This window comes from Coptis chinensis, chromosome 9 (genome assembly GCF_015680905.1).
Source record: "Coptis chinensis isolate HL-2020 chromosome 9, ASM1568090v1, whole genome shotgun sequence".
In the NCBI taxonomy this organism is placed as follows: domain Eukaryota; kingdom Viridiplantae; phylum Streptophyta; class Magnoliopsida; order Ranunculales; family Ranunculaceae; genus Coptis; species Coptis chinensis.
Window position 1 is genome coordinate 61096276 of NC_141464.1, and position 21716 is coordinate 61117991.

A 21716-nucleotide genomic window follows, 5' to 3' on the forward strand; every position below is an offset into this window, starting at 1 on the left:
AAAAATAAAAAAACTTTCAATCAATGAAAAATAAACAAAAATAAAAAAATATTAACTTGAACCCAAAACCATATCTGCAAATTTGAAACTTCTTTATCGTGATTTACCATTTGTAAATTGATTGTTTTCCATAGCATGATAAAATGAAGATGAGAGCGAGGATCTATGGTACAAAATACTAAAATATAAACTAAAAGAATTCGAAATTAATACAAGGATGAATAATTCATCTTCTCCAAAATTCGAAAGTTGAATTTGAACTTTTGATATTTGTCAAATATTCAAACTTGAAATTGATGTTGAACTCATAAGTTTGTGTTCATATCTCCCAAATTCTTACAAAAGTTAAAAGAAAATATAAACAAAATACAAAAATATTAGACTTGAGTCTTGAAATTGTGCGGGTCAACGGGGTTGGGTTAACAGCTTTTGACACGGTGCGGGTCGGGCGGCTTGACGGATCGGGTTTGAACATAGAACCTACACCCATAGCCCGACCGCGTAAAAACGGTAGCGGGGCGGGGCGGGTCTATTTTCGGGTCGGTGCGGGTTTGGGTGGCGGGTGAAGACCGGGTGCCCTACCGGATGATGGGTCAACGGTTTTTTTTTACACTCCTAATCCAGACGAACGTGTAAGCCAATATATAAAGCACAAAAACTTTTGTTTTGCAGCAGCTACGAAATTTAGTTTTTGTATCTTAGATCTAAAATTAAGAGAAAAGAAAGTTCATACCTTTTTCACTATTACCACTAATTAATAAAGATTATTCTTTTTCATATTGTGATCATAGCCATAGTATAGGAAGCTAATCTCCCGGCCTTCTCTTGGGAGGAGAGATGAAACATTTTTCTTATGATTTAGTTTAGTTTTTTTTTTAATATAATGTTTTAGTTTAAATCCCCTATTGAATTTCTTTTTATTCATCCATTGATCTAATTCTCCTAGTGGAGGTTAAGAGGTCTTAGAGTAATTTATGATATATTGTGTAGAGTAAAATACTACAAACTCTAGATTCTTTTCTTCTAATTTTTAGTGTTTTAGTGTGATAATTAGATTTTTTATGGCACCTCAATTAGTTGTATGGTTGATGCCACATCACCTAGAGTTGTATATTGAATGTCACATAAAACACAATTTGATTAGATAAAAGATATCATTAGAGATTGAAAAAGTATTTGAAGGAAATAAAGATAAAAAGCATTTTGAAAACTATATATTATCATTATGGTTATGAGTATAAGATTTGTAAGTATGGTGAGTTTCTATTGGTGATTTTACTAAGCATGATATGTAGATCTATTATACTAGTTTTATAAAAGATAGGTGGATTCATCTCTCCCAATATATTCTCTCTTGATTCATATTCATATCCTTAATTATTACTCATTATGCATAGTTTAGAATTCAAATCAAATCAATCATTACTCATTAGTACTTAGCCATATATATATATTTTTATTTGCATCATTATAGATTAAGATATATATTTTATTATCATCAATTTATAATTTAAAGTAGGATTGATACATTGCTAGTCACTATACTAATCAATATATATTTAATATGCAAAATAAGATTTTCAAAAGAAACGTAAAACAAACAACGACAATACAAATAAGACTAGTTTATGTTTTTTCAATAGTAAAACTGACAAACCTACAAAAGATATGAATTTTCAAAGTTAGTCTCTCCTTATACAATTTTTTTTTTTAGCTTTTGGTACCTCTACCATTAATGGGCAGCTAATGAAAACTTTGAAGAATTACAAACCTGAGCGAGGTGCAGCAAGGATAAGATTGAGCTTCACTTCCACCCATTTTTCACTACAATACTTCACTTACTATAATCTCAACTCTGAGCTTTTGTGCATTTGATTCAATAGACGTACAGTTGGAGAATTATGTAGATGCATCAAAGGTTCATTGGGGGAGCAAGAACCAAAGTCTAAGTTAACATTGACGCCTGGATGAATCTCCAAGATTATTACACGTGTCTTCTTATTTTATGTTTAAAAAACTAATTTATAAAATGTCACGTGCAATGTGTGGTAGGGGTATATCTGTCATTATGAATGTATGAGGAGGGTCAACTCATAGTCAATATCTTCTTGACCGAGTCAACTAACAGAAGTAGGGCCAAACTCAAATTTCCAATTAGAAGAGGGCCAAACGCTAATTTCCTCATTAAAAATAGGGCCAAAAGCTAAATAACTATTAAAAATAGGTTTCACAGTCCTGTTTGCATTGGCAGCAACTAGAATCTAACTACGTAGATTTTGGCACTAAGGAGTAAGAACATCTTTAGCAGTGATATCAACCTAGCATCAAAACACCAAACCAAACACCAAATCGACCAATATTTGGTTCCAGGTTTGGTGCTGTATCAAATCACTCACGCGATTTTGCCAACACTGCGTGGGCTTGGGCTTATATGGTGCGGTTTTCACAAAACCGCGCCAGAGATTGGGAAAGATAAAAAAGAAAAAAGTTTATATGCGATACATGGCGCGGTTTTCTCAAAACCGCGTGGTCTTGGGCCTGTTAGTTGGGCTTTAGTGGCGCGGTTTTGCCAAAACCGCGTGGGCTATATGGCGCGGTTTTAGCAAAACCACATAGTTGCTTGGTGTTTTTTTGATATTACTCCTAAAGTTGCTTGGTGTTTTTTTTGTTCAAAATTTGTGTTTTTTTAGTTGCTCTCCTAAAGATGCTCTAAGGATGTGTACTACTCTACTAGGAGTACAAGGTCTTTTTTTTTTGCCCGATGATCTACTAGTGGTATACCTGAGCTCATATTTTATATAATTAGTAATAAGTTTCCAGCACATTGTTTGAACTGATTGCGACTTACACTACACCAGATATTTTTAAAAAAAAAGACAAAGCTACCGACACTTTTGTTTTGTCTTTTTGTGAGTACGCCCACCACGTGTCGTTGAACTCCCCTAAGCGTCGGATCACATTATCACAACCCATAGAAAATAAACTGTTTCGTTCTCTCTCACCAAAATAAGAAAAAACTTGTTTCGTTCTCTCTAACCTATTTTTCACTCTCAAAATAATCAAAATCACTCTCAAAATAAGAAAAATCACTCTCAAAATCACTCTCAAAAACCACTCTCAAAATCTTCATAATATTTGATCGATCCTCAAATCACTATCTTCAGCAAATCTACAATCTCTTCAGGTAATTTCAATTATTTCTTTATCAAATCTACAATCTCTTTATCAGATCTAAGCGATTTCGTTTAGATTTTAACGTTTTTTAAAGATTAATTCATATAATCTTTAAACATGTAATCAGATTCGAAATTAGTTAAACAGAGTAGTATTGTAATCAGGTTAGAAATTAGTGCTTTAATTAGTGATTCATATTCTGTTTAACGGGGCTGGAGAATTGTGACATTATGGAAATATCGACAAGCATTTGTCCAGAGAACACTATAAAGGTTTGTACAAGTGATTTGGTGAAAGAGCTAAAGATTGACAATTATGAAAAGTCAAAGGCAGCATCAATTGTTGTTGGTAGTTCAAATAGAACGGAAGGACTTGATGGTTGGAAGCGTAGGTGGCAAAATATATACAATATATCAGGTGGATCTGGAAATATGAATTCATGATAAAAATGTGTTACATACAAGAGAGAAGCCAGTGAAGCAGTTGCGCACATCTGGTTTTTCTCAGTTTTTTTCCAAGAATTCGATATTAGAAAAGGGGGTCGATTGTGATAGGTTTGGCCCCACATCCATGCGACAGAACGATGGGAAGGAAGCTTGTGTCACTTTCGCGGCGATCGTGAATTGCGATCTTTGAGAATGTTTCGGATCTTGTCCGGTTACTCCAGAATCCATGTAGTAATTACTAAACTTGCAACTTTACGAGGTCAAAGCCTTTTTTATATATCATATTTACTAAAAACAGGTTGTAATCTACAACCATTAATGTAGGTTTACCAAATTTCATTTTATTTCATACTGTATAAAGTACTTTATTTTTTTTGCATTCTCAGAACAAATAGTGTTCATTTTGATTGTTTTTTTTCCCAGCAAAAATTTTGGCCAGAGATTGTACTGGACATTTGGAATCAGAATGAAATTAATTTTGACAATGTAAAGTACCTGAAGTTGAGCAAATGGGGTAAGAAAACAAAAGGCGATATTGGTGCAGCGGCTAAGTTGTTAGAGAGCTTCCCTAATCTAGAAACTCTTGCCTTTGACAAGACATTGACTGAGGTATTTTACTTATATATATATATATATATATATATATATATATATATATATATATATATATATATATATATATATATATATTCTACTATAACTTTCATTACATGGAATAAGTATGGTACCATATGGCATGATATACTAATTCTTGAAGCCATTATTGGTGTCATTGATTTCAATGATGTTCGACGAAATGAACAACTGATTTATGTTCTTATTTGTATTGTTCTTATGTATGATCTGGCCAGTCGGCGCGCCTACATAGCTTCTTTAATTGGCTGAAAATTGCTGCGTAAAATTGGTTTTTTTACTGTTCCTGGTTAAATATGTAAATCTTGCATATTGAACTAATTCACGTACAACTTGGATCTTAGGAGGTCATGAACAACTTGGATTTGTTTTTTCGTTTTTCCGCCAAAGATTTGGCGAACTAGAAATGGAACTCTTCAACCAGGATCCATGTAAAACTCACAATGTAAAGTACCTGAAGTTCAACAATTTGCATATGAGAATGAAATGTGATATTAGCGGAGTGGCGAAGTTATTAAAGAGCTTTCATTATTTAGGCATTCTTAGCTCTGATAGGACATGGACTAAGGTAATTATAAAAAGGGCGCTTGATTTGTCACAAATTAGTAATCCATGGAGCACCATTTCCTCATTTGTGACAGCTAGGAGAATTTTCAGTAATTACTATTTATGTAGCTTAGTCTTCTTTCCTAATGAAGAGGCCATTAGATATCTTTGCTGGAAAACGAATGAAAATTGATCGGGTTAATGAAAAACGAATGAAAATCCTTATCCTTTACCAGCAAAGATTTCCACCATAATCACGTCTCAATGACACGAGACTTGACGGGTTTGAGTCGTGTTTTTCTAGGTCAGTTGTCTAAGTTATGTTCTCTAGTACTCACTCTGTCTGGAATAGATACAATTTGTGAAGAAAAGGAAAATGATAACTTGTCGATAATGTCGGTTCTACCTTACCGTAAAAGTAAAGTTAAGTAGATGTTGAAAAATTGTTAGTGTAACTATTTTGTTTGTCGTGTATTTTTCATAATAGGTAATGGCATATCTTTGTTTAGCCGACTTGGGTTTACTTTATTTTGATGTTTTGACATGTTTTATTAGTTTCCATGCACTTAACTGAGGATTTTTGAATGAGCATGCGAAAATTTCATGAGTTTTTGTGAGTTTAAATGGATAATGAAGACTTATTATTTTGTTTTTAGTTATTGATTGTTCATAATGTTGTGAAATACTATGTACTTATCTACATATTGCATTAAGTAGGGATGAGTTTGTCACGTCCAAACAGAGAGTGGATGAAGGAATTAGTGGGGAGTGATGCATATCTAGATGGAATCGAATCATTCCTTGAATTCATGAGGGATAGTTTAGGAAAAGGAACTTGGTCTTCTTGTCCGTGTGCCAAGTGTTGCAATGTTCGTGGAATGGTTAATCCAAAAACCATTTTTGTTCATTTGGTTCGTTATGGATTTGATGAGTCTTACACTACATGGTATTTTCATAGGGAGTCATTTGTAAACAATGTTGGGAATTTTGAACCTTTTGGTTCATCCTCTCATAACTCTCCCGAAGATACCCATCCTCAAGAAATTAACTTTGTGAATGAAGAACTTAGGACTGTCCAACTTGATGATTTGGATGAATGCGTAGATAATATTAGTTCGGATGAAGATTTCAATGCGGATGAGATAAGTTCGAATGAGATTAGTTCGGATGAAAATGTGGATGTCGATTGCCATAATGAACAATGTAACCAAAATCCAGTTAATTTTAAAAATGAGATGAAGTTCAATAATTTGTGGGAGGATGTGAAGAGACCAATATATTCCTCATGCAGACAAGAAAAAGACTAAGTTATCGAATACTTGAGTTGATGAACCTCAAGACAAAACATCAGTGGTCCGATAATAGCTTCACAGAATTATTGGATACGCTAAGAGATATTCTTCCTGAAGATAATACATTGCCTCTGTCTGTATATGAGGCTAAAGGGCTGATTAAATCTTTAGGTATGGACTATGAAACAATCGATGCATGTCCCAATAATTGCATTTTGTATTGGAAAACACTTGAAGCTCTTCAAGAGTGTCCTAAATGTGGTGTGAGCAGATGGAAGAATGTTGAAGCTGTTGCTCTTACAGACAAGAAAAAGGCTAAACCCGTACCAGCAAAAGTCTTGAGATACTTCCTATTAATACCTAGGTTACAAAGATTGTATAGGTAAGGCTTTGGCTTCAATACTTGTACGTTATCGCATTTACTTCTTACCCTTTGAATCAATCAGTTTTTATGTCATTTCATTGTAGGAAATACCAAATATACTTGCAAAGATTTAAACCGAGTGGTCGTAAGAGAAAAGGCAACACCGAAACACCAATGAGTTTTATTCCTTGGTTAAGGGAACAAGTATAGTTTCAGTACCTTAGTAATCACTTAGAGTAACACGTAGGATCATGTAGTTCTTGCAGAATAATATTAGCTTTTGTGGATTTTTTGACAGCTACAAAATGAAGAGGTTTCTCCCATCAAGAGACTTGCTGATGGTCCCAACTTCTAAACGATTTCGTATAACACATACCAAGCCAATGGATATGTGTTTTCTACTGCTAAATGGGACACTAACAAGACAACTCAGAATTCTAGAATTAAAATGAATGCGATGACTAACTTTCGTGCAAGTGCAAAGGATAAGAAGCTCGTGTCTGATGATACTACTTATTATGGGATCATTAGACAAATTCTCGAACTCGACTACTTTGATTTCACTATAACTGTTTTTTGTTGTGATTGGGTTCGTGTGGAAGATAAAGTGAATGGATGTTACACTGATCTGGATATTAATTTAACATTCGTGGATTTGAGCAAGTTTAAAGGAAGTTCGAAGATTGTAGATGAGCCTTTTATTCTTGCCTCACAATCATCACAGGTTTTTTATTGCAAAGACCTAACGAGGAGTGGTTGGAATGTCGTGTTAATGCTCCAAAGAGAATGACTAGAGACATGGATGCGTATGAAAACCCTTTAGTTTTTGAGTCAAGATTGTAACGAGACACTTTTGAGTTCATTAGTGTTAGAAGATAAATTATTGATGTTCACTAAGGTACTTGGTCTACTAATCCCGTTCATGGACCCGCTGTAATGGTTCTTTTTTACTATTTATTTATTGAATGGGTAATTGTTTTTATATTTCTATTGTTTGTTTTCCATGAGAAACCCAACTACTCACAATACACTTTCACCTAAATATTTATGTGCATTTGCTAATTCCAGATATGTACTTCTTATGTCTGAAATCTTAGTGACTTGATTTGTCGCATGCTGATTTGGTTTTTTATATCAGCTTGTCTGAGGCAGCATTTGGCAGTGTTATTGAAGCGTCTGTTACTTTATATTTGTTCCATACGCTACAATTTGCATTCTAAGTTTTGGATTGCGTATCTGGGGCCTTTGTATGCTTTTGTATTGGCAGTGTATTAGGTGTTAATATTGTTTTATGTTCGTATGTTCGGCACTGCTTGTGTATGTATAATTCTTGACTATGTGTATGTACCATATTGAGATATGGTATTGTTTATCGCGGTGTTTTGCCGATAATAGTATAGTTCTTTGTGAAGAATTTGCTAAATAAATGTAATTTCGCTTGAATTATATGCATTTATATTTGGTGTTTGTAATTTGATAAGAATTTGAGTCAGTAGTGTAATTTTGAAGAAAACCCAAGTTGGTATTGGGAATGGATATATTGGCATTGGATTTATTGGAGTTTTAGCATGAACTTATAATTCAAATGATTGGGGTTTTGTTTTGATCAAGGGGACAAGCTGAGAGAGAGTTTAAGGTTGAAGTTGAAGCAATTGGGCGTGTTCGCATAAGAATCTAGTGAGGTTACTTGGCTCTTGTCTTTGAAGGAGCTCATAGGTACATTATTCTCACTCAATGTCATTGCAGTCTCACATTTTCAGATCTTGGTAGTGTGCTAGGTAGAGTAGCTGTTTCTTTTTGTTTTTTGATGCATCTGTGCTCAAAGAGCTAGTCGCAATGTTAGATTGGCTTCAACTGCAACGAGAAAGGGCATTATTTGATGTACTTGTTTGATTCTCTCTTAGGATGCTTGTTTATGAGTATGTAGACAATGGAAATTTGTACTCATATTATAGGTGTTTATAAGTAATACATACTGCTTGTGTATGTATAATTCTTGACGAGTTCTGGTAAGTCGGGTGTGGCTTAACTAATAAAGTTCTTCTTAGTTAAATTTGATTGCATGTATGTTATGGATGATATACTTAAATCTGATTGCATGTATGTTATGGATGATATACTTAAATCTGATTGCATGTATAGCATTATTTGCAGGTCAAGTATAGTGCTTTTCTTCCAGCTGTGTTGGGGGTTTCTGCTAAGTGTGTATTTGTTGAAATCCATAGGATCGGATATGTTGAGACAGGAGAGCACAGAGGCACTTTCTTTTACATACGTAAAATTTTAGTTTGTTAATGGTTTCTGCCTAACAGTCTATCTTTTATCCTATTAAGAGCTCAAAGTAAGTGAAAAAGAGGGCTAGGAAGACAATGTTATCACGTGAGGCTGTGATGGCTAGAGATCTCAACGGTGGCATACATATTTCTGATTCAGGTACAAAGTTTAAATCTAATGAAGGGTTGGCAATTATAGGCACTCTATTTACTCACTACTAAGTTCTCTAGTCCTTTTATACTTGCAGACTCGAGGCCTTCCTTAGTATCCCGTTTTTTTTTTAGCATCTTGGGCGTAGGGATTTCCTTGCAACACAAATAAGAAAAACATTATAATCTATTAAATGTATTGCACTTGTACCTGATATCATAACTTTTCTTGATTCCAGGATCATCATCTAGTGATTCCCAAGTTTCTGGAGGTGGAGGTTCTTGTGGTACATATAGTATTTGTTCAGTAATTTTATTTGTTGATAGTTATTCTTTTATATATTCCCATGTGACATATTTTTGCCTTTTCAGTAATTTTATTATTTATTTTTATTTTATAGTCTCTTCCAAGGGAAAGAAGAAAGTTGAATTTGACTCTGACGGACAGCCTGTTGGAGACGGTTCAGAAGGATTTTCTAGTTTGCTTGGTGGGACAACAAAGACACATTGTCCTATCTCTTATGAGAGTTTCAAAAATGTGCCTAGTCCAACAAAAAACATAATCTGGAGCAGCGTCGTGGTTAGTCTTATGCTCTTATCCATTATGGTTCTTTCTCTCTTTTTTTAGTATGAGTCATGCATGGCTTGAAAGACCCTGGATATCTAGTGTAGTGTTGGATACAATTACTGATGTATGAACGTAAGTACAATTGTGTTGAACTGTTGACAACCCAAGTGTGCAAGTTTGATGCTGAGTTTTTTTGGGTTTTTAGCAATTCATATTGCACACTGCGCCTGCTTTTTAAAGAGCCTAAAACTTTGAGTAGCTTATGCAGTTATGCAAACTACGCAAGACACCTAGAAGCCATTTTCCATGATTTTTGGCACGAAGTTCACTGGTTTCTTGTGCAATTGCATACTCTGTATGTATCATTTTAGCCTTTTAGGTGTAGTATCGATGTCTATTTAAGACCCACTGTTACCCAAAATATTTGTACACCATGTATGATCCATATTCCACTAAATATCCACATTCCACTGAATATTTAAGGTCAGGTGCGATTGTGTACTAACTCTGCCTCTGGTCTCTCGTCCATATTCATTGTTAGTCATATTTTATAATGAACTAACACTTAATAACTCTTTAAGAGATTAAAATATCCATATTAGGTTATGTTTGAGCATTCATTTGAATTGGTTGCAGACCTGATCTAATGCAATTGATATAAATTCTCATTTTATCAATTATGAAATATTCTATTCAGTATTATGTATTGTGGATTGTCTTTTATTAATATTAGATTCTTATACAGAAAGAATACAATGTGGATGATGCATACAAAAAGATAAATCTGAAGAAGGTCGCCAAAAGCTTTAGGGAGTTTAAGCATCGTCTCCGCGTGAAGTACTATGACAAGTATGACAATGACGCCGATAGGAGGAAAAGGAACCGCCCAACAGAGTGAAATTGGAAGAATGGGAAAAATTAAATGGATAATGAATCTAAACCTTTGAGAAAACTCATGCGGACAAAGGGCAAGGTGGCTAGAGAAGCTGTGAAGGCTTTACATACATCAGGTAGAAGGGGAGCAGCAAGGACAGTCCATGATATGGTACTAATCTACCTTTTCAATTGTTAATTTTATTTGTAACACCATATTTACTTCTAACAGAGTTGGTAATGTTTTGTAGAAATCGAAAAATTCGAATGTTAAAGTGACTAGAACGGATTCATATATGGCTATCCATACTCACAAGGATGGCTCTTTTCTTGCGCCAGAAAGGATGGTGAGTTTGACTACCTATTTTCATGAATGATGAATCTGACCACCGCCTATTTTCTGTTCTCTTTTATATACTGCTTCTGAAATTTATTAAATGTCTAATATGTTGTCATGATAGGAAAGAATCAAGGCTATAATTGAGGATGACCCTGCTAGCGTAAACTTGGACCTAGACCATGATCAAGTTGCTCAAGTGTGTGGCCCTGATAAATTTGGTCAAGTGCTGGGTATGAGTGTTGGCATATCAAAGACAGCCCTTGCATCATCAGCTCCTGCTAAAGAGCAGCTTTGCCAACAAAAGCAACAACACTAAATGCTCGAAGAGCGGTTTGGAAGTTTGGAGCGACAAATGGTCACCCTCACCAAGATCTTGCTAGAGGCAAGAGAAGAAGTGGCAGGTCAGCAATCACATAGAAGGATCGTTGCAGATTTATCAGCGACGTCAAATGTATGATTTGAATGTGAGACATTGTGCCTAGGGGCTTAAGCTAATTTATGAGATAACTAAATCGTGGTTTTGTCTTTGTTAACTTATTGCTTGTAGGCGAGGGATCCAACACGCTTACAATCACATGGTGATTCTTCTAGAGGGATGGAATTATGTGAATTGATTAACATGCATCGAGAAGTTGTTGCCAAGGGAAGGGCAACAAGGGCAAATATCATTCTTGATGCAACTCTGGATATCCCAATGGACATTTACAACGTCCGTGTATGCCTTGTCATTGACCGCACTGAGCGCTTATTTGGATCCAAAAGAACATTCGGGGAGCTACACCTTCCTACAGCAGTCAAATGGCCGAAGGATTTTACTCGTTTTCTTTAGGTACGGTATTCTATCTGTCTGTGTTATCATTTCTTTACTTCTTGTGTTTGTGTGTGTATGACTTGGCTTTATTTCTTGTGTGTGAGTATGACTTGTCTTTAGAAAAGTGCTGATTTTAGGATAAGTGTGATTTTCAGCCAAGTATATATACTTGCTTAGAATGACTAGTTATGGCCAAGTCTATATACTGCTTCTAGTTTAGCTTGTTTTTTTTTTTAAGCTGAATATAATAGCATACATTTTTTATGGTACGGAAGGTTTTTATGGTATGAATATAATCAGCTCAATTTCCACTCCAATTGACTTCATTTATGTAATGCTGGTTTCTTTCTCATCAAAAAACCATACTTTCTAAGCTCAATTCTACTAACAAATACCTCACATTTGGTACTAAACGATTACCGGTTGTGGGAACTTAGTTTTTTCAAGAAATTAGAGTTTGGGCAGTGAGATTTTTTAGTTTTAAGACTTGGGGTTTGATAAAGTTTGGATATTTATCTGAGAATCAGTGGTAGTGTTATGAGAATATCGAACATTTATGGTCTCGTTCCGGGGAGGACAGTTTTTTGCAAATCTTGCCGAGATTCTTCTTCGTCTTGCAGATGCATTTAAGTCCGAGACAAACATACCCGGCTATGTATCCTAAAACCTTTTCTTTTAGAGACAAGGCAACGTAAGAAATATGTAGGTCTTCTGGCTAAGGAGAGGATTGCAAATTATGAACAACTTCTTAAAAGAGTGAAGATAGTTTTCGACAGAGGGGATGTTGAATCCAGAGCAATTACTTTATGCTTCCTTGGTTGTTGGTTTGATTTTGCAAAAGATAGTGCTGAAATACGCCACATGGTCTTGTCAAGTTTAGGATCGTGCCATGTTTTGGAGGTATTGTTACTATCTCATGCAAGAGATTTATGGCTTTTAGAGTAGCAGACGTTAACACGAAACAATAGAATAAAATATGTCGTAAAGTAAAAAACGCCGAGTTTGCATATTCAAATCAAATATAAGTAAATTACAAGATGCATGATACTGAGAAATACATCTTGGTGCGCTATTTCGTTCGAATTTGTTGATTCTACTCTTCTGTATTCATCAATGGTATCTGCATTAGAGTAATCTACTTTTAGTTGAGCTGAAATTCATTATGGTTATTAGAAGTATTTGACAAGTCCTTGATCACTTTGCAATATTGACTAAGAACTTTTCTTAATCTATTTGATGTCTATCAGGTAAAAGCATCAATTTTCACTGCGGGCTGCTTTTCTGAGTTGTCTGTGGATTTTGCATATATCTTTTTGGAGGTGCTTATCAACATGGTGTCCTCTTCAAAAACTTCTATAACTGTCAAGCTAGCATGTGTGAAAGCTTTTGCTAAATTGGGAATCTCGTTTACCCTTGCTAAAGTTTGGAATATCCTCAACTTGAATATGTTATGAGAATCAGTGGTAGTGTTAGTGGGTTGTAAAAGTACTAAAAGAAGCTGCGATGGTTTGTTAGGAGCTGAGTAACTTCTTGATGGGAACCTTTAACTGTTGCTATTAGGCTGAGACGCTGAGTAGGCTATAAAATTGTTTCTATTAGCCATTTGATGATGGATGAGGACTGGGCTTTGTCTATTACTGCACACTTCAAAAGGCACAAGTATCTGTTTATTACTGATGCTATTAATGCTACAGAACTGTAGGGGCATTTTTTTGCCCTGATTCAGCCTTTTTTTATAAAAAAAAAAAAAAAAAACACTTGTCAAGTGTTGTAGAAAAAAAAAGACTGCAAAAAAAACGGGTCACCTTACGACACCCAAAAGTGTCTTTTTTTTGGAAAAACGACATCCAAAAGTGTCTTTTTTCAACAGATATGGTGTAGTGTTAATTGTGGTATTCCATAAGTAGTAGAAATTTTTGTGATTTGGTGTTGCATGTACATATTGTGATTTTGGAATTAAATAGCAAACGTATAACTGAAACCTCATGATCAACATCATGTGTTTCCCAATTTGTAGGCTCGACCAATTAACTTTCAAATCCGATCCTTTGATTCTCAAAATAATAATGATAAAAAAAAAAAAAAAGAATTAACTGCACTCACTAGTTCCATCCTTTGTCCTGTTATTTTCTAATTTGGCATGCTGCCTTGTCAAAATATGCAATTGGAGCAGAAGCATTGTTGGACATACATTATAAAGATGAAGCAGAAACAGCGGGAGAGTGAAGATAAGTTACTCTCCAACAATCGATATGATGGCCAAGTCCTATAGCTAGCTAGCTGCACTGAAGACACTGAGCTATATATTAACAGAATGGGATGCCTCGCCAAAGACTAGGAAGAACCCCAGAGACCACTCAATGTATTTGGTTGCCACCGAATCCTAATAAATTAAAATTAATATGGATGGGGCAGCCAGAGGGAATCCAGGCCCTTCCAGCTATGGTATTGTCATTAGAAATCATACTGGTGGTATCCTGAAGGTTGTCTGCAAAAACTTGGGCCACAACACAAACTATTGGGCAGAAAGCTTGGCCTTAGGGGAGGTTATGGAGCTTGCTGTAGAAGAAGAGTGGCATAACGTGTGGATTGAGTCTGACGCAGCAGCAGTGGTCACAGCAGCCAAGGAGGGACCAATGCACTGGAAACTCAAGGGTAGCTAGATTTGAAGTTAGTAAGGAGAATTGCAAGGCTGCACATCTCTCACTCTATGAGGGGAGCTAACTTCAACTTTCCAGCTGACTTGGAAGCTAAGCATGCTTCTAGACTTAATAAGTTTGAGAGTTTCTCTTGTAACGCGAAGCCCCCATGCATCCATATATATAAATGGGAGGCCACCTATGGTACCTACTTGAGAGTAAACTAGTCGATTCTTATGGACTTATTAGCAACTTCGTGACATTGTATCCCCCCTTATACTGATTTTAATACAATTCTTGATCACTAATTACTTAGCCAAAAAGAAAGTGGGAGAGTGAAGATGAAATGATTGAAGGTCATTCTAAACGCTGCCCTTGAAAAATAATTTCACCCCATATATTGTCGATCCTTCACAAAAAATAATTAGTAGGAATAAAGGTTAAGAAGCTATATATTTAAAACAAACGGATAGGTAGGTGGACTGAAATTAAGAAGATTATGAGAGATGTGAGGGACATTAGAAACAATATCTATTAAAAGTTCGACCATTACCAACTGAGGTTTAAGATGAGATATTCATGCACCATGCATTAACAACTGAGTTCCAGTATATAAGATAGGAAGATTCTGACCATTACCAACTGAGGTTGGTCAGGAGTATGAGAAAATAGACAAGTTTTACAAGTCTGGTGTCAAATGATTCCATCGTAGCTCCTGATAATCAACTGTATATCTATTGAGCTACATTAGATGATGCATATGTAAGGCATTGATGATTTACCAGCAACCTTGCTTGCAGCTTGATTAATGGAGGAGTGCGTATCCAATTGAGGCATAATTCATTCTATGATAGCAAGCAATTTGTTAAATAATCAGGCCTTAAAACAGTTATGCATACAGTTTGGTCTGCTTGTTGTTACTAATTAGATATATATTGAAGGAATTTGTACAAGTAGAAGCAGACGGAGGGCCACATTGATGTATATATCTCAATTAGTAGAGTATACCATATATAATTAACATATACATTTAAATTGGACCAGCTTTTTTTCTATCACTAAATACTCTTGATAAAATATTATAACAAATTATTCAATGCCTTTAAGAAAGACTATTTCGTTATTTCAAAATTTACTACCATCTATACCCTTAAGATTACATAGTACCTTAAGAACGTATGTGTAAATTCAAGTCGGAAATCAACTACACGCCACTATTCAATTGTTCGCGACTTAGCCTTCATATTAATTGCCAAATTATTATCATTTATACCGAAATTAAATGCAAGGAAACTAGTTGTCTCTCTTCTTCTTCTCTTCTTCTTATGGTACCGTCTCTCTCTCATCTTCCCACGCCAGTTCATCTTTCTATCTCCTTTTGCTCTTTCTCTCTCAGAAACAATAGAATTTTGTTGATCTTTGGGTTTATTATTTTTTATTTTTGATTCTTGGTATCCGACAAACCCACAAGCAGTTCGTATTTCTATCAGTGAAATGGAACGAAAATTGTACGATTCTGAAGAATCTTTAGAGCAGTCACAAAACTACGTGGCGGAGATTAGGATGCAATGTAATAATTTCCAGCAGACCTTACTCGCTTTTGGTGGGCAAGAAAATGGTCAGTCGTTACATTCATTTGATGATCAACCATCTGCATAATGATGACAGGAAATAATAGCAAGGATGCAGATGTTTAAGAAATAATAGCCATATGGTTTCGCTGTTTTTTTGGATCAACCATCTGCGGTTGCGGACATGCAGGCATTGAATGTAATAATTACTCATGTTAACTTCACATGCTTATTATTATTAGTATAGGTGTCAACATTTTCTTAATATTGTGATAGTCACTGTGGGCAGGGACTGGTTTTTTACCTTGAGAAGAAGTCGATTTTGTACATTAGTCTTGCGAAATCCAATTCCAAGTCAAAGAGATCGAGAACAGGTTGTTATTTGCATTACCTATTTATTTTTCTATCTGTTTGTTTCAGTTGTTTAGAACTTTATAAACTGAAATCCATTCTTTTTTGAGTGTCAGATGATGGGGCGTCTGGTTCTTCTGATAAGAAGTTTAATTTAGAGGGTCAGCATCTTTTGGCCTGAGCTTTTTCTTTTCTTCTGCTGGCATTAATGAAGGTGCCATGTGGCCATCAGTAGAGGGTTGAGGATAACAGACTCCGTCTGTTCTTCTTCTCTAATCTTCGAGCTCTGCAGGGAACTTTCCGCATTGTAACCAGGTGGGCGAACATACATAAAGCTCACACCCTTCATTACCTCAATCTTCTCTTTCTCTTTCTTAGATATTAACGCACTCTGTCGAAGAAACTCCTTGTTCCTGAGCAAACTCTCTGGCAATTTCTTTAGCTGTACGCTGCTTCTGAGCATCAGTCTGTTCAGCAATCCATTTACGATGTTGGTATAGTTCGGGTAAGATAAAAGATGCCATGGTTTTTTATTCAAATAATAATGACTCCATGCTGTACCTACCGTCTATCATATGTGGACGGACAATTTCCAAAGAAGAACCAAGAAGATAGAGACTATAACGCATCAGTAGTTTCTTCAAGCTCAGCCACATCAGAAAAACTCTATCATATTCTTAATGTTGCTGAGCCGTCTGACAGATCTCGTGCTTCCAGAGAATGTACTAGCGACGTGAGCTTCGCTGATTATGGTAATTCGTTGTCAAGATTGAGTACAAAACAATATGATAGGTGGCACTCTGATGGTGATGGCAAAGTAGATGTGGTGCAAATGTCAATTCAACGTCCAGATAAAAAATAGGGTTAGTTAGACTTACCCCCCCCCCCCCCATTACTAGTTGCAATTAGTGCTACCCCCCATTTTCAAAAATATTAGTGATACCCCCCCCATTTGAGTGATCCAACGGTCAGATTTCTTCATCTGAAAAAAAAAAAAAAAAAAAATCATCTCGTAACCGTTGGATCTTGCAATTGGGGGGGTATCACTAATATTTTTGAAAACGGGGGTAAGTCTAACTAAATAATCAGCAGCGAGTCGGGGAGATATATATTTCAAAATAATTTTGTAGATAAAACCAAAGAGTCTGGCAATAACGCTATTGGTAATCATGATCGTAGAGATTTCAGTCATGACAGATTTACAGACAGCAGATTCATTGCGATGGATCCCAAAGATAAAAGCTCATCACTTGATTCTGGTCAAAGTAGGCCTGAGCCAATGCTTGATGATGTAGCTGAACTGGAAATACCATGGGAGCACCTTTATATTGGTGAAAGAATTGGTCTAGGTAATGGCTTCTACTGCGCTATAATTTGTTGTTTGTGTATATGTTGTGCATTCCTTTCCTCTGGCTATTCTTTGTCAATCTAATATAGTTCTCTACATTGATTATAGTGATCGAATTTCTCTATTTTCACTTTTAGCAAATATTAAGTTCTCTCCATCTTAATTGTTGGGGTTCCTGGTGGGGTGGCTGGTAGAGACTGGAGTAGTTACTTATGGTGAAATGCATTTTTTTAATATTATCTTGCTTGACTATAGTTCTGTTTTTGGTTGAATAGGCTCATATGGAGAAGTGTACCGTGCTGATTGGAATGGCATGGTGAGTCTCTCTCACACACACATACACATACACAAACACACCGCACCTGTCTCCTCAAACATAGTCTACGTACCACAGACATATGTATAACAATCATCTATTTTTTAGGTTTAATAAGAATGCAATAAGCACCCCTGTGAACATTTATATTTCCCTATTTTATCGTTCAAATGAAAATTGCATTAGTCAAATATCATTATAATATGGTGCATACTTGAGACTGGGTGCCCAAGAATCTGCATGTTGATGAAGACAGCCTAACTAGATCAGCACTTCATAGCCCTATCATAATTTTATCATCCTGCCTTGGACATTGTTATCCCTATATCCCCACCTGGGAAGAGTTTAATATTCAATTGCTTAATGTTGAAGTCTCAGTTTATAGCATTAAGGTTCTGTTTCCTAGCCCGATAAAAGTTAAACACCCTAATAGAGTTGTGCTATCTCTTTACTTTTATGTGCTACAACGGCAGTTGTATCTGTCGTTTATTATGATAACCACAATAGTTGTTGAGGGAGAATAACAGGAGATGATGTAGTATTTGGTTATTTAGGAGCTACATACAAGGATTGCCTATTATCTATGGTTTTGTTGTGTAGGTCATTATATCTTGCTTTTGGTTATGTTGACTCAAGTGCCCATTTTATTTTTACAAGTGTAAGAGAGATTAATCATCCCTCATCATTTAAGGCCACTCATTATTTTGTAATTACTGTTGCACCATATTATCCTTGGGATGAAAGAAGATTATGTTGTTTATGTCATGGCCATGGAATTAAATTTCAGATAACTCTTGAAAATTTCATGAAAATTTCATTTTTGGCAGGCAAAGAAAGTTTTAGTGTCCTGAAAATTTATATATTAATCATACTATTTAGAATGTTTTTCTTTTTCCGAAAACCTAGACGACTTTTTTTCAGCATTCCTAGAAACTTTGATAGAAACCGAAATTAGTTCCTTGGTCACAACTTTTCCTCATCTTCTGCTGTTTAGTGTTATGAGTTATGACTAAGATGTCTTGGTGAGATGAGTCGAAAAGAACAAAGAAAAAGAAAAAAACAATAATGGGCTTATAGTTTTTCTTGGATCTAGAATTCCTTTCTATGTATTAGTATTTTGTACAGTCTTAAATAGTACTAATTTGTTCATTTGTGTTTTTTTTTCTTTGTTGTTTGGTGTTGAACCTTAGGAAGTGGCTGTGAAAAAGTTCTTAGATCAGGACTTTTATGGGGATGCGCTTTTGCGATGGACGAGTTCAAAAGTGAAGTAAGTGATAAGTTGACTCTCAATATATTCTTTAAAGCATAATTTCTATTCATGACCATATGTACCTGTCTTTCCAATTTACAACATTCTAAAGTAGTCTGGTGTTCTTAATTGCCAGGTTTGCATAATGCGCAGATTGCGCCATCCGAATGTTGTCCTTTTTGTAGGAGCTGTAACCCGTCCTCCTAACCTCTCTATCGTCACTGAGTTTCTTCCGATATACAATTAGCCACTAAGCTACGTGCTCTTTGTAGTTAGTTGAGCTCGCTAAGAAGCTGTTGATGTTACCTACTTACCTGAGTTTTTACTGTTGAAAGAAAGCATATTTGTTAGCAAAATGCTTGGTACGTCATTCTTTTACTGCCATTTCAGTATGTATATTTAGATTTGGGTCTCATTCCCGTATCTAAAGTTGATCTATAAGATTTGGGTGTCATTCAAGGATGTACCTTGCATATTGACATTTCAGCATGTATATTTAGAAAATGGGGATTTTTTTTTTGTAATACTATCAAATTGTGAACATTAGAAAAACATTAATGATTAGTATTAAAGTCTTTTGTATTTTAATTATTATGGTCAAGACCCTTTAAGGTGTCTGTTGTAGTTAAGGAAAGTCCACCCCTTACAGATTGCTAATTTAGTAGAAGCTTTTATTAATTATTATTATTATTATTATTATTATTTATGTCTATGGAATGGAGGGGGCAATTATTATCTTTCTTCGTCAAATTTAGAGGAAACAATTATTCTTTGTGACTATGTTTACCATGCCGTAGGGACTTCAATTCAACTTAGAACCTATGATGGACAATTGCATTTTTTTTTTATGAGCTTACACAATATTACCTAATTGTGTTCCACACTTCTAAGTTCCACCTCTAAAACCATGTAACATTTTACGTAACATTTTTTCTAAGAATATATCTGTCGCCACTATGTAAATTTTTTTGTATGTCCGGGTAGATATATGCTATAACAATATTTAATGGCTTCTATATTCTTTTAGTGTGCCAGTTTCAGAAGCTAATGAACCGAGTATGCTAACATAATTTCATAAAAATTAAATGTAGACACCAATATTATATTCAAATACAAATACCTGTCAACATGATCTATTTGTCATCCGCATGCAGATCACGTATTTCAAATGTGTCACAAAGACTTTGAGGACCATATACATTAATCTTTTTTTTCCGCCCATTTTTTTTCATATACTTAGATTGTTCTGTGATTGCGGCATTGGAAATTATTTGTAAACAGAAAATGATATTTAAGCAATGATATATATTATGAATGTAATGTAATGTACATGATTTTTAAATTGCAGTATTTGTTACATGTGCAGTTTTGTTAGATTTTTTGAATTTCATGTATAAATTAATAACAAATGAATTAGTAACAATCTGACATAGCTCTCCTCTTGATAACTATGTTCACATTCTCTTCAATAAGTTTTGTGTGTCGTTCATGTGCAGAGCACGTACATTTTGCTAGTACATATAACCGTAGAAGAAACGAAAGAAATTATCGTTGATGCCTGGTGCACTCTACATATATATATATAAAAAAATCCAAGTGGCAACCATTCCCAGGCCAATGCAGGGGGGATCTGAATCGAGATAGGTAGACAAATATATCCAATATGCACCCCAAAACTAACGACATGCATGCTATATACCCCAAGTATAGGCAAAGTGGTTCAAGGTCAGGGAGATGGATACACTCATACACTGACGTCCAATTGGAATTCTGGCAAACACTTTACATGCCAAAAAAGGTTAGCACCCCAAAAACGTTAAAAAATTGATGGGCTTTTCAGCAATTAGTCGATATGATCTTAATTCCTTCACCTGGATGCCTTTATTATTATAACATCTAAGGGCATCACCAATGCAGGCCCTCATAATAGAGGGCCACATCAGCGTTTTGAAGATATGTATAGAGGAGAGAAGGGACATAGAGGACCCTTATATTTTGTGTCCTACAATGCTAACCTTTAAAATTAATTTTAAATCTTGTATTAACTTTCAATTCTTGTGAAATTGGCATGGTGGAAGTGTAGATAGCCCAAGATATTTCTGGGTTCGAGTCCCATTTGTAACATTTCATTGTGATTTATTTTTCTTTTTAAATTTGGTTTCAAAAACAGACAACTTGTTCAACTTATTTCCCAATATATGAGCAATTTTGACCAACTTTGCTGGTACCACTCAACTGAAATTATTATGACCCATTTTGGTGTTATCTCGCGAAACGGACCGGGACCTCTATAAATGTGATAGAAATAGAGATAGTTTTAAAGGATGGTAATTATAGGGGCCAATATAGAGGCTGCATTGGAAGCCCATTTATGTATTGTTCTCTTAAATTTGAAGATACAGGGCCCTATCAAGGTCCCATTGGTGATGCCCTAACGTGTTAGCTAAATCCAGGGTTGCACTGGAATGATATTCTGGTTTATTTATTTATCCCCTTATATTATTTATCTACTTTTGTTCATCTAGTTAGTGTTATTTGAAAACTTTTATACAACATAAATTTATTTAACTGATTTAGTATGCCTATTTTGAAGTGTAATGTTAGACCCACACAAGACTCAAGTGTAGTTTGTTTGAAACTCTCCATTTGTTCGTAAGACATTATATCTCTAACGGCTAAGTAAACCACGAAGAACAAGAACATAGAACATAACTATATAAGTCAGATCATCTTTTTAAACCCAGCTTATTTTTGCATATTCCAAGAAAAACT

General features: G+C 35.2%; 2 protein-coding genes and 1 long non-coding RNA gene across 7 annotated transcripts; all 3 read left to right on the plus strand.

Moving 5' to 3' along the window:
• Positions 1-2866: 2866 nt before the first annotated feature.
• Positions 2867-8153, plus strand: LOC147477141 (uncharacterized). Of its 3 annotated transcripts, none has more exons than XR_015209375.1 (3): positions 2867-3184; positions 4044-4229; positions 8067-8153. It is a non-coding gene; the product is annotated as an uncharacterized LOC147477141 (long non-coding RNA). The 3 variants fall into 3 exon arrangements; XR_015209374.1 differs by lacking the exon at positions 8067-8153 and adding an exon at positions 6754-7352; XR_015209373.1 differs by lacking the exon at positions 8067-8153 and adding an exon at positions 5517-5658.
• Positions 8154-8598: 445 nt separating this feature from the next.
• Positions 8599-13084, plus strand: LOC147477142 (uncharacterized). 3 transcript variants are annotated; one of them, XM_086584811.1, is made up of 6 exons: positions 8599-8888; positions 9118-9165; positions 9280-9458; positions 10192-10238; positions 11373-11488; positions 12718-13084. In XM_086584811.1, exons 1-5 carry the CDS (start codon positions 8825-8827, stop codon positions 11389-11391), a joined length of 357 nt encoding a protein of 118 aa, XP_086440937.1. In that variant the 5' UTR covers positions 8599-8824; the 3' UTR covers positions 11392-11488; positions 12718-13084. The 3 variants fall into 3 exon arrangements, 2 of the variants coding, with proteins under 2 accessions (XP_086440937.1, XP_086440936.1); XM_086584810.1 differs by lacking the exons at positions 8599-8888; positions 9118-9165; positions 9280-9458; positions 10192-10238 and adding exons at positions 10361-10491; positions 10571-10666; positions 10781-11110 and having other exon boundaries at positions 11207-11488; XR_015209372.1 differs by lacking the exons at positions 8599-8888; positions 9118-9165; positions 9280-9458; positions 10192-10238 and adding exons at positions 10372-10491; positions 10552-10666; positions 10781-11110 and having other exon boundaries at positions 11207-11488.
• Positions 13085-17145: 4061 nt separating this feature from the next.
• LOC147477143 (serine/threonine-protein kinase EDR1-like) lies at positions 17146-19191 on the plus strand. Its single transcript, XM_086585927.1, has 4 exons — positions 17146-17380; positions 17655-17695; positions 18886-18962; positions 19098-19191. Exons 1-4 carry the CDS (start codon positions 17254-17256, stop codon positions 19189-19191), a joined length of 339 nt encoding a protein of 112 aa, XP_086442053.1. The 5' UTR covers positions 17146-17253.
• Positions 19192-21716: the final 2525 nt, after the last annotated feature.